General features: G+C 42.8%; 1 protein-coding gene across 1 annotated transcript in view; it reads right to left on the minus strand.

Moving 5' to 3' along the window:
* The window catches only part of lama3 (laminin, alpha 3), a 28902-nt gene that overhangs the window by 11614 nt on the left and 2068 nt on the right, over window positions 1-15220 (minus strand). The window contains exons 3-26 of the mRNA XM_049588608.1: window positions 14321-14433; window positions 14147-14230; window positions 13893-13993; window positions 12440-12484; window positions 12194-12345; window positions 11560-11670; window positions 11284-11395; window positions 10922-11092; window positions 7908-8101; window positions 7689-7805; window positions 7451-7605; window positions 7235-7373; window positions 6347-6446; window positions 5883-5999; window positions 5634-5804; window positions 5349-5500; window positions 4099-4305; window positions 3811-3962; window positions 3539-3701; window positions 2129-2256; window positions 1864-2014; window positions 508-612; window positions 263-396; window positions 48-165 (exon numbers count right to left, since the gene is read on the minus strand). Coding sequence (XP_049444565.1) covers window positions 48-165; window positions 263-396; window positions 508-612; window positions 1864-2014; window positions 2129-2256; window positions 3539-3701; window positions 3811-3962; window positions 4099-4305; window positions 5349-5500; window positions 5634-5804; window positions 5883-5999; window positions 6347-6446; window positions 7235-7373; window positions 7451-7605; window positions 7689-7805; window positions 7908-8101; window positions 10922-11092; window positions 11284-11395; window positions 11560-11670; window positions 12194-12301 — 2805 coding nt within the window. The 5' untranslated portion in view covers window positions 12302-12345; window positions 12440-12484; window positions 13893-13993; window positions 14147-14230; window positions 14321-14433. The remainder of the gene's footprint in view (window positions 1-47; window positions 166-262; window positions 397-507; window positions 613-1863; window positions 2015-2128; window positions 2257-3538; window positions 3702-3810; window positions 3963-4098; window positions 4306-5348; window positions 5501-5633; window positions 5805-5882; window positions 6000-6346; window positions 6447-7234; window positions 7374-7450; window positions 7606-7688; window positions 7806-7907; window positions 8102-10921; window positions 11093-11283; window positions 11396-11559; window positions 11671-12193; window positions 12346-12439; window positions 12485-13892; window positions 13994-14146; window positions 14231-14320; window positions 14434-15220) is intronic.

Here is a 15220-nt window from a genome sequence, read left to right on the forward strand (position 1 = left end):
AGCTTAGAGCAGCCATGAATCCTGCTCATCTCTTTGTGGTACTTTACCAGTAGTGAAACTGGACATCTGTCGCTGACACCAATCGTCCTGATGTACTCAGCGATCTCAGCGTCTACTGTCAGATGATCCACACATCCTCTCAGTGCTGGAGCTGTGACGTTGTGTCTGAGATTCAAAGGTGTAAATAGACAGACAAACAACAAATATACAAATTTTTAAAAAGGCTAATCTGAAGAGCTGAAGCTGTGAATGCTACACATACCTCTGTCTGAGCTGTGCTGGTACACCCCCGATGTAAAAACTCATGTAGTTTGTTTGATTGTGTTCTGTAGAGATCTGCTGTGGTCCACAGTGCACAGTGAACCTGTCTGCAATGGTGATTGCAAAGGGTTTGTCCTGAGACAGGACACATACTGTTAGTTTATAAATGGAACAAAAACATGAATTCAGAAAGCTTACACTGCTCAATAATCAATATGTTGAGTTAATAATTTTAGATGAGCTTACGAATAGAGACACTTTGTCAGCACTCTGAACTCTGAGATCTCGACCTGCTTGCTGTCCTTGAAGCACCAGGAAGCCTCTTTCCACAAACACACAGAAAAAAGACCCCTGTAACAAACAGAACACAAACTCAGTACCATACATTGTTTTTACTCAATGATATTACATTTTCTATTTGCAGAGCATAAAATTATCAGTAAGTGTTACGGCTGGGTGATATGGACAAAAATTCATATCTGGGTATTTACAGGCTGACTCAGTGTTTTCTACAAAATGGGCTACAAGTTCAGTTACAAATCAAAGCCACATTTGTGATGGCAGGCCGTTTAAAAAAACAGACTGTCATCAAAATAAAATGCAAAGAAAGGGATTTTATTCCCCTGTTTGAAAGTATGCAGCTGCACAACAGCTACAGCTCCGAAACACAGTCGGCAGTGGAAGTGCTGTAAAGTTTCGTTGATTCAAAACACTCCTAAAACATTGGCTTAATAGAGACAACTTCAAACCCAATTACACAAATCGGCTTCATTATAACTCGCAGCATTCACAGACAAACACTTGTCTTTATCTGGACACATTTTCTCCACAACATGCTAATGTTTTTAGCACAAGCCTATGGCATTTTTCATTGTATAAATTAGCCTAGCAGCTAGCAGACTTTTCCTCCACTCATATAAAGCCAGGGACAACAGCAACATTTAACAAAGGTAACATTACAAAATTCAGCTCCATTACAACTCACAAGGCTCACTGACAAAACAACTGTCATACTAAACATGTTTTCCAAACAAATACAACATGCTAACGTTATTAGCACAAGCCTATGGTATTTTACATTGTATAAAGTAGCCTAGCAACCAGCGGCGATTTCCTCTACCTATATGAAGCCAGGATAAATGACACACAGGACATAAATTGCTATTTTGTGGGGCTTTAGGCTATTGTCTTCACAATTTATTGTTTCTTATCTGTGAAATTAAAGTAAATAAAAGTTTCCACTGAGGTAAAAGGTTTGAGCTTACAAAAATAGACAGGAGGTCTTTATCGCCACGACGTGCAGCTACATTTCTAGGGAGGTGCACGTCAGGCTACAGCTCTAAAAATTGTTGCTGGAGAACTTGTGAGTGAGTGAGTGAGTGAGGCAGAGCTGTGCGGAGAGGGTGAGAGAGGAGAGATGCACACTGGTACGTGTTATGTAACGCAACTTGACCCTATATCGATATAAACTGTGTTGTCTAAATTTATATCTTGCTTGAAAATATATTGATATACCGTACATAGTCGTTTTATCGCCCAGCCCTAGTAAGTGTTTGACTGGTGCTTCTGCAAATCAGTTCAACTCAGGCAGAAACATCTTACTTCATTTCCGATGAAGAACAGCATGGCGTTTGTCTCTCGGCTGTTAGTGTGAAATCTGAACAGTCTTCTCTTAATCTTGTGTGGCTCCCTTATAATCGCCATGCGGTAACCTGTTCCATCGTAATAATCCGACACCTCTGAGAGGGGAATCCTGAACAAATAAAGACAGGTTTCATCCTTATTTTACCTTTTCTAGTCTTTGTAACAACACATCTCTGTGTAATGCAGCGTAGCTTTAGCGTTTCCAAACTTAAATAATGCTTACTTGATGGGAGGCTGCTTTGCATCCATATTGACGGCACGCTTGTAGTTAAACAGACTCACAGGGTTGTCGTTTATGTAGGAGAGCTTCATTGCTCCTCTGTACTGTGGGTAACGCAGCTGCACTGGAGGCTACAAAAGTCAGAGGAAGAGAGTCTGAAGACATTAACATGTCATGACTGGATGAATTCACCAAGTAGATTTTCATGAGACTAGACATAAGACCATCTATTGGATCTTTGACTTTGATGTATTGGATCAGTGTCATTTTTATATGGAAACCCATTTCAGCCAAGAAAAGAAAAAAGTTTGACATGATAAAAAGACAGTAAAGATAAAAAATAATACTAATGGTATGTAACAATTACCATTATTACCACTTACTTGAGCACTCCGAAGTCGTCGAAATCCGACACTTGGGCAGTGACTTGCGGCATCAGAAACCAACAAAAAAAGGCAACCTTTATCATCGACATGATACACGGACTGTTGCCATTATAGTTTAACGGCACCCGGCGACGTCGTGGGAAAACACGGTGGTACAAGGACGAAAGTGAAGGCAGTGAAAGTCTGAGTAGGGCGAGCAGGAGGGGAGGTGGATGGGTCCAACAAAGACCGACTTTCACCTGAGAGAGTGGTGCTCACGTGCCGTAAGATTCTAAAGCTAAACCCTGTTCTTTTTCCTAGACCTAACCATGAACTTTTGTTGCCTAAACCTAACCATGTGTGTTTGGTGTACCCCTCGGGGATTAATAAAGTATATAGCCGTTGCAATGCTGTTGCAGCTAGTTATTGGCACAGTGGGCACTTTTTACCTGCCATACATACAATCCTCTCAGCTCAGCTCCTTGCCAGATTTATCGTCGCCCACATGCAAGACTTTCCAGCACTTCTTACTTGCCTGATCTCCCATGGCCAACCCTGCCTGCCTCTGACCCGCCTGCATCATCTGTTTCCCCTGAACCCAGAGACTGTGCGTGGACTCTGAGCCTGAAGATCAAACTGTTACCTGTATTTCTTGATCTGCACAAGTGCCTTCTTTGCCTGTGTTTCATTAAAGGTCACTACCAACTGTCACAGACGTCTGGAGTGCTGCATTTGGATTCAAATCACACACGTTACAGGTAGTTTGAGATGGTAAGTCAAAATATTGTCTCTTGTCAAAATTATTGGTTAAAAATAAAAACTACTCACAGTCAAAATGTGGCCTTACCATCTCATAGTCTTGAAATAGTAAGTCAACATTTTGACAAACCATTAGTATTTTTTTATTCTTCGTCATGCCAAACTCATCTTGTTTTTTGTTTTTTTTCTTTTGTTGATGGAAGTGGGCTTTCATAGCCTAAAGAAACTCCAGTGTAAAAAAAAATGAAATACACTGTGGCATAATAAAATGACAGCAGGGACTCATTACCATAAAGTTTTTAGGATAACCGCCCACGTAGAACACAATGCTGTCTGGATCCAGTTCAAGGACACCGGTCATTGTGTTTGGATGGTTACGTTTAGGTAAGCGGTGGATCGGATTCTGTGATGTGAAGTTCCCTGTGACGTTCACTTCAGCATCTTGGTAAACTCTGCAGGAAATATTGACTTAGAAATAATCTGCTAATTACACTTGCTATGAACGTTTAGCTAGTAAATCCATGTTTTGCTTTCTAAACTTCCGTCGTGTGCATGAAGTACCTGTGGAAGATAACCCTGTCAAAGTCCGAGGAGTTCACATTAGTGGTTGTTGTTATTGGGCTGGTAACAATCTCATGGACGACTCCACCCAACTTGTAGACACAAGTCAACACGTTGCTGCTGATAGCCATCCCGATGTAGTCTCCGGAAGCCTGAACATGAAACAAATACATGACAAATAAAATGAGAAACAAATTTGCTCTGTCACTTAAAATGACTTCCTGCTAATCTGACGTACATCAGCTGTATTGCGACACTTGACAGAAGCATCTCTGTGCACATACTCACATCTTTGTTACCCAGGTAGAAAACAAACATGTTGGCATCTCTGTGTTTGTTCTGCCGTCTCTTCCGTCTGTAGTTAGCCTTGGAGGGATTGTTTTGATGGCGATTGAGAAGCAGATCAACGGCTGTAAATGCTTTTATGTCGTCAAGGTTTCTCGGAGGACGAAGCTCAACGTGACCTTTTCCGTTGAAGGTGGTGGCAACTGAGAGCTGTGAGCAGATCAGGGAAATGGCAAACAGTTGCTTATTTACATCTAAGTCATGCTTGTGTCCATCTGATGAATAAAAGTCAAATATTCTCTCTGTTTTAGCTTTGTTTTTGGTCTCCACCAACTCCAGAGAATAAATCTGGCTCATTAGCAGCTAAATGCAGCAATACGTTCACCTGTTAGCGGCTAACTTTGCCATTTGTTGCTTCGCAGATGGCATCCAGTAGGTTTTTAGGGTGTTTTTGGTGAAAATAGCTGCCTGCTGCAAGACCATGGTCTCTCTCCAGAGTCGTCGAAAACCGGCACTTGGGCAGTGACTTGTGGTGTCAGAAATGTGTCCTTTAATGTCAGCATGATATGCAGCTAGTTGCCGCTTTTGTATGGTGGCTTCAGGGGGAAACGCAGAGGGACAAGGAGTGGTGGTGGATGGGTCCAACAAATATCGACTTTCACCTGAGACAGCGGTGTTTGTGTCGCGTAAGATTGTAAAGCCAGACCCTGTTCTTTTTCCTAAACCTAACCATATTTTTGTTATCTAAACCCAACCATGTGTGTTTGTTGTTGAAGGGAAAAAAACGGCAATTTGCGGTGTTGTACCGACGTAGTGCCTTTATGAGACTGTATGTAAATGTTAAATTTCCTGTGAAAATGGAAGTATATCTTGAAAGAAGAGAACTTGACACAGTATCCCAGAACATCAACACCCAACACACCCAGGGTACCTTACACGTCGTATGTAAGTCCATGACCAAACGTCAATATGTGATGAGGTCGGAGTGAGGATGTGTTGTCTGCAACTGAAAACGATGTCATGATGACAGTGAGCCCAAACTAAAACAGTAAATTTTGCATTTTGTAAACCCAATACAATGAGCTGAAAGATGCTTTAAAACAAAGTCAGGTGATCCTTTGCAGATTTAATCACCATGAGCAACACCTTTCACATTACACACCATCATTCGATCCATTGTTCATATATAAATGCCATTTATAGCAGATTTAAATCAAGCAGGTGAGAAACGACGAGTTAAGAAACTACTTTACCCTGTCAACAAAGTTTCTTGTCTCCTCTATCACGTCCTTGATTCTCCTGATGCTTTCTGTCATGTTGGCACCGGGAGACGCCTTCTCACTGACAGCCTCAACTTGTGTGATTTTGTCTTCCAACACAGGGAGGGCTGCGCTCAAGTTCTTCACTGAATAGACACAGGAAACAAAATCTAACATACAGTATATTCCAGCTGCAAGATCACAATGAATTTGAAAAGTCTTGAAACAGCGGAAAAGTAAAATACTTTTAGAAGTTGATTTCTGCCATTAAACACTCACACGCTTGCTCTGCTTCAGCCAACGTATCATCTATATTCACACTGACATTAGTCAAAGATATTCTCTCCACATCCTGGCTGAGGTTCCTCACTCTCTCTGTTATATCATTGACGGTGGAGTTGGAGGCAGAGGCAGCTGTTTTTGCAGACTTTATCAGGACGTCTGTGTCATCTGAAATCAAAAGACAGCTATGATCTACTGTGACGCAGACATGGAATATCATCTCTTACTGTCAAGACATCCACCAACCTCTTTTGATCTTGTTGAGGTTGTCAGTGACGGTTGAGATGTCCGTTCTCAGAGATTCTCCTTTTTCCTTTTGCGTATTCACACAGTCTTTGAGGGTGTTCACTGTATGTGACAGCGCTGGTCGAAAGAAATTGAAAAGTCTTTTACTTTTCAGAACGGTTTCAGAACTTACTTCCTTTTTTCAACTTTAAATTATGTCCCCAAAGGAAAAAATTGTCAACGTCTGCTTTATCAAATACGATAAAGTTTTCAGTAGGTTCATCTCACTGCAGCCATTTTTTTGCAGCCGCAAAATGTTTGTTGTGTTATGTAGTGTGAAGTTGAATTTGTATTTGTCATATTAATAACTTACATAATGAAAAAAATTGATTCTTGGAACTGTGTGACGATACTATACTGCCACACAAAAGTATCCTGACACTATGCTGTGTCAATATTTTCCCCCACCCCTACTGTTTACGCACTTTCAAGTTTATGCTGAGTCTCGTTGGCTTCTGTCTGTAAATGAGTTGAATTATCTTTGAGTCCTTCGGCCCTGTTGACGAGGCCTCCCTCCTTCACATCCTAATGGACAGAAACAGAATCATATCAGTCTTTTATTCTCATTACCATTGCTAAACATTGAGGTTACATTACTAACAGCACCTGAGTAGGGCTGGGTATCGGTACTTGAAATAACCCAGTACCAAGTGGTATTTTAACTTCTCCAGTCAAATGATAAATGCAGTTGATCCTTTTCGTACCCTGATCTGGAAAACAGTGACTACTTGGATGGTTTTGCTCGCAGCCAATCAGCACAAGCATTATTCTAAATGGCACCTGAGGTTAGCCCTCTACTGCAGCAGCTACAATCCATTTAAGCCCCGTTTCCACCAAGCAGTACGGGTGTGCATGGTACCAATAGAACTGTTCTATAACACCTCTGTTGGGGTACCTTGCACACAGATCTGGTACTAAAAGACAGAGCTGTGAACACTGCAGTCTGATTGGTCAGTAGATCATCTTCAAGCGTTTATATTAATTTCGACCGGGTTGCGTGAACTGGTTCCAAAGGTACCATACCGAAAGTGTTTGGTGGAAACGGGGCTTTAGTCTGTGGTGTATTGAAGTTGTATGGATCAGAAGTTCAGCGTGCCAAGATGCCGCCAAAATGTTCAAAAGAATGGTATAGTGCACACCTGTGGCATCTGGTGGCATTTTACGCAACCAAGTGCTTCCACTCATGTGATGGGTATCAAATAAAGTTGGAAAAAAAAGTATCAAATGAAGTAATATTGATATCTTAAAGGGTACTGGTTTCGGTACTGGTATCTTAATTTTTTAAACGATACTCAGCCCTACACCTGAGTTACCTTTGAGGCCTGATCAACAGCCTCTCTGGACTGATTTGCTGCCATCTCTGCCTCTTCTAAGGCCTTTATGATGTTATTATAGACTCCTACACCCAGCACACTGTGCAGGTCAGTACCGTTGGTAGAGTTATGAAGCATCCTGCAAAAACATAAAGTCAACATAAACACTACAGTTTTATCTATCCACTTTCTTTAGCTCCTCTGTTTCACACTCACTGCTGAAATTCTGCTGCTTCTCTGTTGAGCTTCTCTGCATGCTCCTCAGCTTTGTTAACGATATCCACCTTTGTCTTAATCTGGGCGATGTTGTTTAACTTCTTTAAGAGTTCCAGCTTGGCACCGTCTAACTGAGCTGCGTGATTCTCAAATTCCTGCAGTGTAAAGACAATAAACTCAGTTTGAACACTCAAAATCTTGCCTCCTGTAATCATGGCAGTAAAAGATGTCTGCTTACGCTCTTAATTTCCTCAAGCATTAAAAAGACGTCGGTGGTGTTCTTTAGCAGGTCTCTAGTCATTCCAGTCACAGGAAGGAGCGCACTTTGTTCCCCCTCCAGCTGAGACTGAAGATGCTGGCAAACGTTGAACAAAGAGAGATGAAAACATCAGTGTGATGCTACAAAGAGAGAGAACTGTATGATCCGACATTATATGCCAGCTATGTTTCATGTCACCTCCAGATGCTGTAGGGTAGCACCACTCTTCAGGTTGAGGCTCTGTGTCCTGTTGACTCTGTCCTTCGTGTCTGACAGCAGCACAGCCACTTCCCTCAGAGCAGAGTCTGAGGCCATCAGTGACTCTGCAGTCTGATTTAACACAGCCTGGTTGGTTTCCACAGGATCTGTCATGTTCCTGATTATGTCCAGCACTGAGGAGGACACACAGACTTTGGATTTTACAAGTTGAGACAATCTACACTGTTGCACTGATGGTAATTTGCAAGATTGTAGATCATGATTATTGAACACTGACTAAAAAAACGTCTGTTTCTCAACAACCAGAGCTGCATATTTATATTAACCTACAATAACATTTTATCTTTGTTGACCTTTTATTCACTGGTTTAATTGTTCATGTCTTTTGTTCATTCAAACGTGAAACAACCCAATCGCCAGAGCAAATGTTGGCACTGAACCTTTTTGCAAACCAGGTGTATGTCATTTGTATGTTTCATATGTAGCAGATTATGTTGAAACTAACATGTGATTACAAACACGGCTGGAAATGTCCTGAACTCTCAATAAAATATCCACTTTCGAAACTCGGTCTGATTCTGAAGTAGCTGAATACCGGCGCTTGGGTAGCGACTTCTGCATCAGACACTGATGAAAAAAGCCATCCTTTCACTTTGGCATGAAAGGCTGCTGAGCGCTGTTGGTCAGTAGCACCGCCTGACAGTGTCAGAGAGAAACGCAGCTGGACAACAACGTAAGGGGCAAAAAGTCCAAGTAGGGCAGGGTGTTGGATGGGTCCAACGATGACTGACTTTTACCCTAGAGGCCAGTGTTCACTTTCCGTATGAATGTAGAGCCATACCCTGTTATTATTTTGTAAACCTAACCACCTGCTTCCGTTGCCTTAAAGGGATAGTGCACCCAAAAATGAAAATTCAGCCATTATCTACTCACCCATATGCCGATGGAGGCCCTGGTGAAGTTTTAGAGTCCTCACATCCCATGCGGAGATCGGTGGGGGGAGCGGCTAGCACACCTAATGGCAGACGGCGCCCCAGACTAACGTCCAAGAACACAAAATTGAATCCACAAAGTATCTCCATACTGCTCGTCCGTAGTGTTCCAAGTGTGCTGAAGCCCCGACATAAAAAGTTGTTTGGAAAAATGTCATATGAACTCTGTTTTTAGCCTCACTGTAGCCTGTAGCTCTGACTGCTTCTCTGTGCTCCGCGCTCATGTGTGTGTGAGACCAGTGAAAGCATGAGCTTTGCTCACCCGTGTTTACATCACAGGACACGTGCACCACAGGGAGACAACAGCAACCACAGTAGCTAAAAGATAATTTGCACTACGGTCTTTTAGCAAAGGACAGCCCAACATGTCTGAAGACGTTGAAATTGAGGAGGAACAGCATTTCTTTGTTGAGCCGTATTTGTTTGAGCCCGAGTATACGGACGGAACTCAGGCTACTGGACGAAGCAGCCGCCGCAGCTCATGAGCCTCAGCCACCCGCGGAATACCAGAGTCAAGCACTGGAAACCTGGTGGTGTAGTTGTTTCAAATGCAAAGCAGTGCCAATGGATGCTGCTCAGACTGGGAATTGGCGATGCCTGCACTTGAGAATCTGGACATCAGTACTGACGAGACTGCTGCTTTTCAGAGATCACCGATCATCCTGAGCACGCACACGTGAATGCGGAGCACAGAGCAGTCAGAGCTACAGGCTACAGTGAGGCTAAAAACAGAGTTCATATGATGTTTTTCGAAACAACTTTTTATGTCGGGGCTGAAGCACACTTGGATCACTACGGACGAGCAGTATGGAGATATTTTGTGGATTCAATTTTGTGTTCTTGGACGTTAGTCTGGGGCGTCGTCTGCCATTAGGTGCGCTAGCCGCTCCCCCCACCGATCTCCGCAAGGGATGTGAGGACTCTAAAACTTCACCAGGGCCTCCATCGGCATATGGGTGAGTAGATAATGGCTGAATTTTCATTTTTGGGTGCACTATCCCTTTAACCTAACCACGTGCATGTGTTGACTAACCGTAACCACGGTGCATGTGTTGTTGAAGGGAAAAAATATCAAATTCCGATGCTGTACCATCGTAGTTCATTTATTTTGAAAGGGAACTGCACATTTCCTCTCAAAACCGAAGTGTATTTTGAAAAAACAGAATGCGTGTAAAAGGCTGAAGTTGACATGACATCAACTACAGATGCACCCAGACAACAGATGCACCCAGGCTACCTTACACATCATATGTCGACATGGAAAGTCGATGACCAAGCAGCCCATTGTGACGTAGTTGTTGGTTTTTATGGCTACAAACACAACTGAAAATGTCCCAAACTCTGGTTAAAAAACATCCATTTTTGTCGTTAGAAACATGGCTGAAAATGTAACATATTGGTGTTTTGCAGAATCTTACAATGCCAGCATTTCAACATTTGCAGAGATAGTTGGGGTTAAGCACTGACCTTGGTTGATTAGGCTCAGGATGGCACCTGAACAAATCCAGTTTCTGGTACGGATTGGTGGCAGTACCTCTAAAGATCAGTCCAGGCTAGCTGTTTCCCCCTGCATCGAGGCTTTATGCTAAGTTGTACCATCATATTTAGGGTACGGATATAAGAGCACTATCACTCGTCCTTTCTAGGTCTTGAAAAAAGTAAATACTCCCAAAATGATGGGGAGTACTAAATCAAGATTTTAGAGTCCAAGTTTTTTCTTTTAAAATGAGTTATTTTTCTGCGAGTGCCGCTGAGAGGGTTATGAATCTTCTTGAAGAGAAGTGTTTGTTGTGGTGGTTGCAGCTTTAAAAGTGGGAGAGTTGTGAATCGTTGTAAGTGGCTGCCCTAGATGTGCCTTCTGCTTCACATCATTGTGAAGTGAGTGTGATTTGCATCATCATGGTGAGGAGCCAAACAACAGGTGCACCATTTCACTCATGAGCTCAGCATAACCTCTACGCCAGAAAACAACCAATGAATACATTTCAAGGAAAATCTCACAGTGGTGTGCATCCTCCTGCTCTCTGCCAGCCCGGCCTCTCTGAGCAGCGCAGCCTCGCTCTCTCATCTCCTGCACGATGCGCTGAGCCTCCTCCATCATCCTGGCTCTGTCACTTTGAGACTGAGTAGCCGACTCTCCAGGTTTCACCTCAGTTTGCTGCTTTATCAAATCTGACACATCACAATAACAGAGACACTGCTCTTAATGACACACCTGAGGCCAATTCAGTTTCCTTTCTAGTCCTACAAAGTCACAGACCACTCTCAGGCTTGGCCCAGTCTGACTTCAGCCAGCCCACAGAGCAGTGGGTAATGTCACAGCAGTGTAAACACATCAATCATACTAATGTTAACTGATGTACCTTGTATTGCTTTGAGGAGAGTTTCAGCTTCAGAGAGAAGATCCTCCGCCTTTAACTTTGTTTCACTGGCATTCTGCAAGACTTCCTCCAGATCTGATACAGCTTCAAGTGTCTGGATATGTGATAGAAATGTCAAAATTGTGTCAACATGTGCTTTTAGATGAATTTATGTACATTAATGCAGCATTCTGTGGATGAAATGTGCTGTACTGAAAATGCAGTTATTCTGGTGGAGTTTTAGTTTTTAATTAACTGTTGGAAATTCACTCCAGGTACCTCGTCAGTCAGTTGACTCAAGTCATCTCTGACAGCATCCACATCTGCTTCCAGCTGTTCAACCTTTGGATCCAGGTGTCTCATGGCGGTGCTGTACCTCCAAACCCGAATCTGCAAAACACGGGAGGTGGGAAGTTTTTTCTTTTGGCAAATGCTTTGGCACGCACTTAAGAGACTTTTTTAAAGAGACAGTTCACCCTAAAATTAAAAATACATATTTTTCCTCCAACCTGTAGTGCTATTGATCAGTCTAGATTGTTTTTGGGTGAGTTGCCAAGTGTTGGAGATATCACCAGTAGAGATTTCTGACTTCTTTAAAATAACGTAGATGGCACTTTGTCTCTTTTCAGAAATCATGACTCAAGATAATCCACAGACCTTGAGCAGTTTCATGTCGGAACAATTTTCTGTCTACCGAACGACACCTGCCAACTATCACTGCGCTGAAGGAAGCGTGCATCTATCGTCAAGAGTCTTGCGTCTGTGACGTGAGATGTAAACATTAACAGCGTCCTCCTCAGCTGAGCTGTAGCGTAGTTAGCTCAGTGGTGCTAGGTGAGCCGGCAGTAGATGCACACTTGGTATTGGGATAGTTCATAACCACACACACACCGCAAAACCTCATCAACTCTACCTTGGTTTCAGAAATGTTAGCCTGCAGGTCGTTCAGCCTGAAGATGGAACCAGCGCCATCAGAGACGTTCTGCAGCTGCTGCTTCTGCTGAGCCAGGACATCATCCATCCTTTCCAAGTCGAGCAGTAAGGACACAGTACAGCTGTCACATTCTGTCAGTAAATACAAAGAGAGGATGAATCAGAGTAATACAGTCGAATTGTTTATGTAACATGATTGTGAGATGAATCTTGAGCACAAACTCACCATGGCAGTGAGCACCACAGCTGCTGTTTCCAGATGTGATGCACTCTATTAAAAGGAAAGGATATTAAAAAACAAATCTCATCACATCAAGGCCAGTTTACCAGTCATGAGCAGCACTACTCAGCCTGCGAAAATGGTTGTATAATGGCCGAGGAAATAACTCCTCAGTTCAAGCTTTGAGGCTACAAATTTATACCAGAAGGCCTCTGTTACAAACTGTAGCGTGGAGTTACCCTGCATTCACGTTGTGTCGGAATAATCACAAAAATGAGTTCCCAACAGGGAAAATTCACATTAACGCCTCCTCGAGTCGGAACATCTCGGAAAGTTAGTGAAAATTTTGGTACGTGAGTTGGCAAGTTGACTTTCTATATCCAGAAACATGGCGGCAAAAATAAACACTTTGTAGATAGTAACAAACATTTTATCAATCTACATATTGCATGTTCATTTTTTAGGTTAAATGGATCTCTTCCTAGGAAGTTTGAGCGATCTGCATGAAACTGGGTGAACATAATCTAGGGACCAATATCTAAAGTTCCCTCTTGGCAAAAGTTGGAAAACTTACTAAAACTGAGCTTCTATAAGGCAATGAATATTGCGGAGGGCGTGGCTCATCACATAAAGGTGTATAACATCTCAAGGGTTTCACCCATCACCACGCAACTTTGTAGGCATATGACCACACATAATCTGAGGGGACCCCTCCATTATTGACCCCATCAAACAAAATGGGGGCGCTAGAGAGCTCATTTCTTATCTAGGCCTAACCGCCATATGGATTTTTACTAAACTTGGTAGATATGTAGAACAGGATGCCTCAAGGTGACTGGAGAAGTTTAACTCTAATTGGCAACTGGGTGGCGCTATAACAACAGAAAAATGCTTCAAAATGGCTAAAATGCGACCGATCGCTGTGGCTCCCCCTGTGGACCAATGTTGGTGTTGTTTCTAATGTTTGGTATGACTAAGTCATGGTATGGTATGCTGTACATAATCACGGAAACTGTCAGTGTGTCATTCTGTCAGTCAGTCATTCTGTCTGTCCCACGTTTTTCTACTCACTGACGTGGTCAATCTATGTGAAACTGCACATAGGCATTGAGGACTGGCATAGGTAGAAGGTGACAAAGCTACCAATGGGTAAGGACTAGTCTTAATGGTGTTTTGGCGCTTGACCATACTGGGGACCAAAAGTTAGGATATCTCAGCCTCTGAAACTTTGATTTTGACCATTCTTTTTAAAATCTGTCTCGTATGACTCCTCCGACTTTATGGAGGTCCAATATTAAATCGTCTGTCCCTTCAAAATAAAGTAATAAATTGTACTGATCGACCTTCGGTTAAGGATAATCACACATACTCGGAAAACTGACTGTTAACTTTGTGTTTAACTGAAAGACATTTCAATCTAACCTTTATTTGTCTGTATTTGTATGAAATATATATTTACCTCCAGTCAGAGAATCACAAATGTTTGAGCTGTCCTTGCAATTGCAGGGCTTGCAGCTGCCTCCATACACCACTGGGTTACCATAGTAACCAAATGCACATCTTAAAGAGAAGGAAAATAGGAGGGTAAACTGTAATTTTTTTATTGTCAATCCTACATGCGACTATAATTAATGTGCCTTGCATCGAGCAGTGGACAGTGGGGATTAGGGTGCAACATTTGGTTATGTGTCACTTCCTCAGCAGCAGACAAACCTCTCACATCTGGCTCCACTGTAACCACGTTTACACAAGCACTCAACCACTCCTGAGCCAATGTCCAGGCAGGCCAGAGCGAAACTGCAGAGACACATAATAAGGTCTTCACACTGATGCAGAGCAGAAATCAGGTGAACTTGGCTGAGCTAGGTAATAAAAAAAGAGACCGACTTGTTCCATGTAAAGGGGCACGGACAGGCACGGCAGGTCCTCTCAGCTGCGTTTCCATAGTAACCCCCTTTACACCGTTCACAGCGGTCCCCGGTGGAGTCAAACTGACAGTTCTGGAGGTGAGTTAGATCAAACACAACATGAGCAACATGTTTTCTGTTTGGGTTGGCCCACAAATGCCACAGCCTTTAAAGGTCCAGTGTTAGCGGGATTTAGTGGCATGTAGAGGTGACGAGTGCAGACTGCAGCTGAAACTTCTCCTGCTTTTAATTCCTCATTTGTTCATTGCTCTGGAGGATTTTACGTGGAACCAAATGGTCTATAGAGGTTTCCTTCTCCTCAAAATAAACAGAACAGGTGATTTAAACCCAAAAAACCCAGAATAAAGCAGTTTGACGTTTAGAGAAATCTGTGGTTTCATTGTGGAAGGGACTATGAACCACAGTGGCCAACGTGAAAGCACAAATGGCCCTATCCAGAACCAGTGTTTGATTTGTCCATCCTGGGTTACTGTAGAAAAACATGGCGGTGCAACACTGATTAATCAGTGATCTCTGTAGATGTGGACCCGCTCCCTATGTAGATAAAAATGGCTCATTGTAAGGTAACAACAACACAATGGTTCTTACTTTCAGTCATGTTTAATCTGCTTCCTGTTTTATTTTGTAGATTCTCTCCTCATGTGTCGTGTCTGGTTTTACTTCCTCTCTTTATATGTTTTCCCGCCTGTTTTCTGTCACACCTGTCTCGTTAGTCCTTCCCTGTTCCCAGAGTCTCCCTTCACACCTGTTCTGTGTTAGTCTTGTTTGCTCCACCCTAGTGTTCCCACCACAGCCTGGTTGTTAGCCAATCCCCATTTCCTTCCTTCTGCCTGTGTCCTCCTGTTCCAGCTGTGTCTCA

The sequence above is a fragment of the Epinephelus fuscoguttatus genome, linkage group LG10 (assembly GCF_011397635.1).
Source record: "Epinephelus fuscoguttatus linkage group LG10, E.fuscoguttatus.final_Chr_v1".
NCBI lineage: Eukaryota > Metazoa > Chordata > Actinopteri > Perciformes > Serranidae > Epinephelus > Epinephelus fuscoguttatus.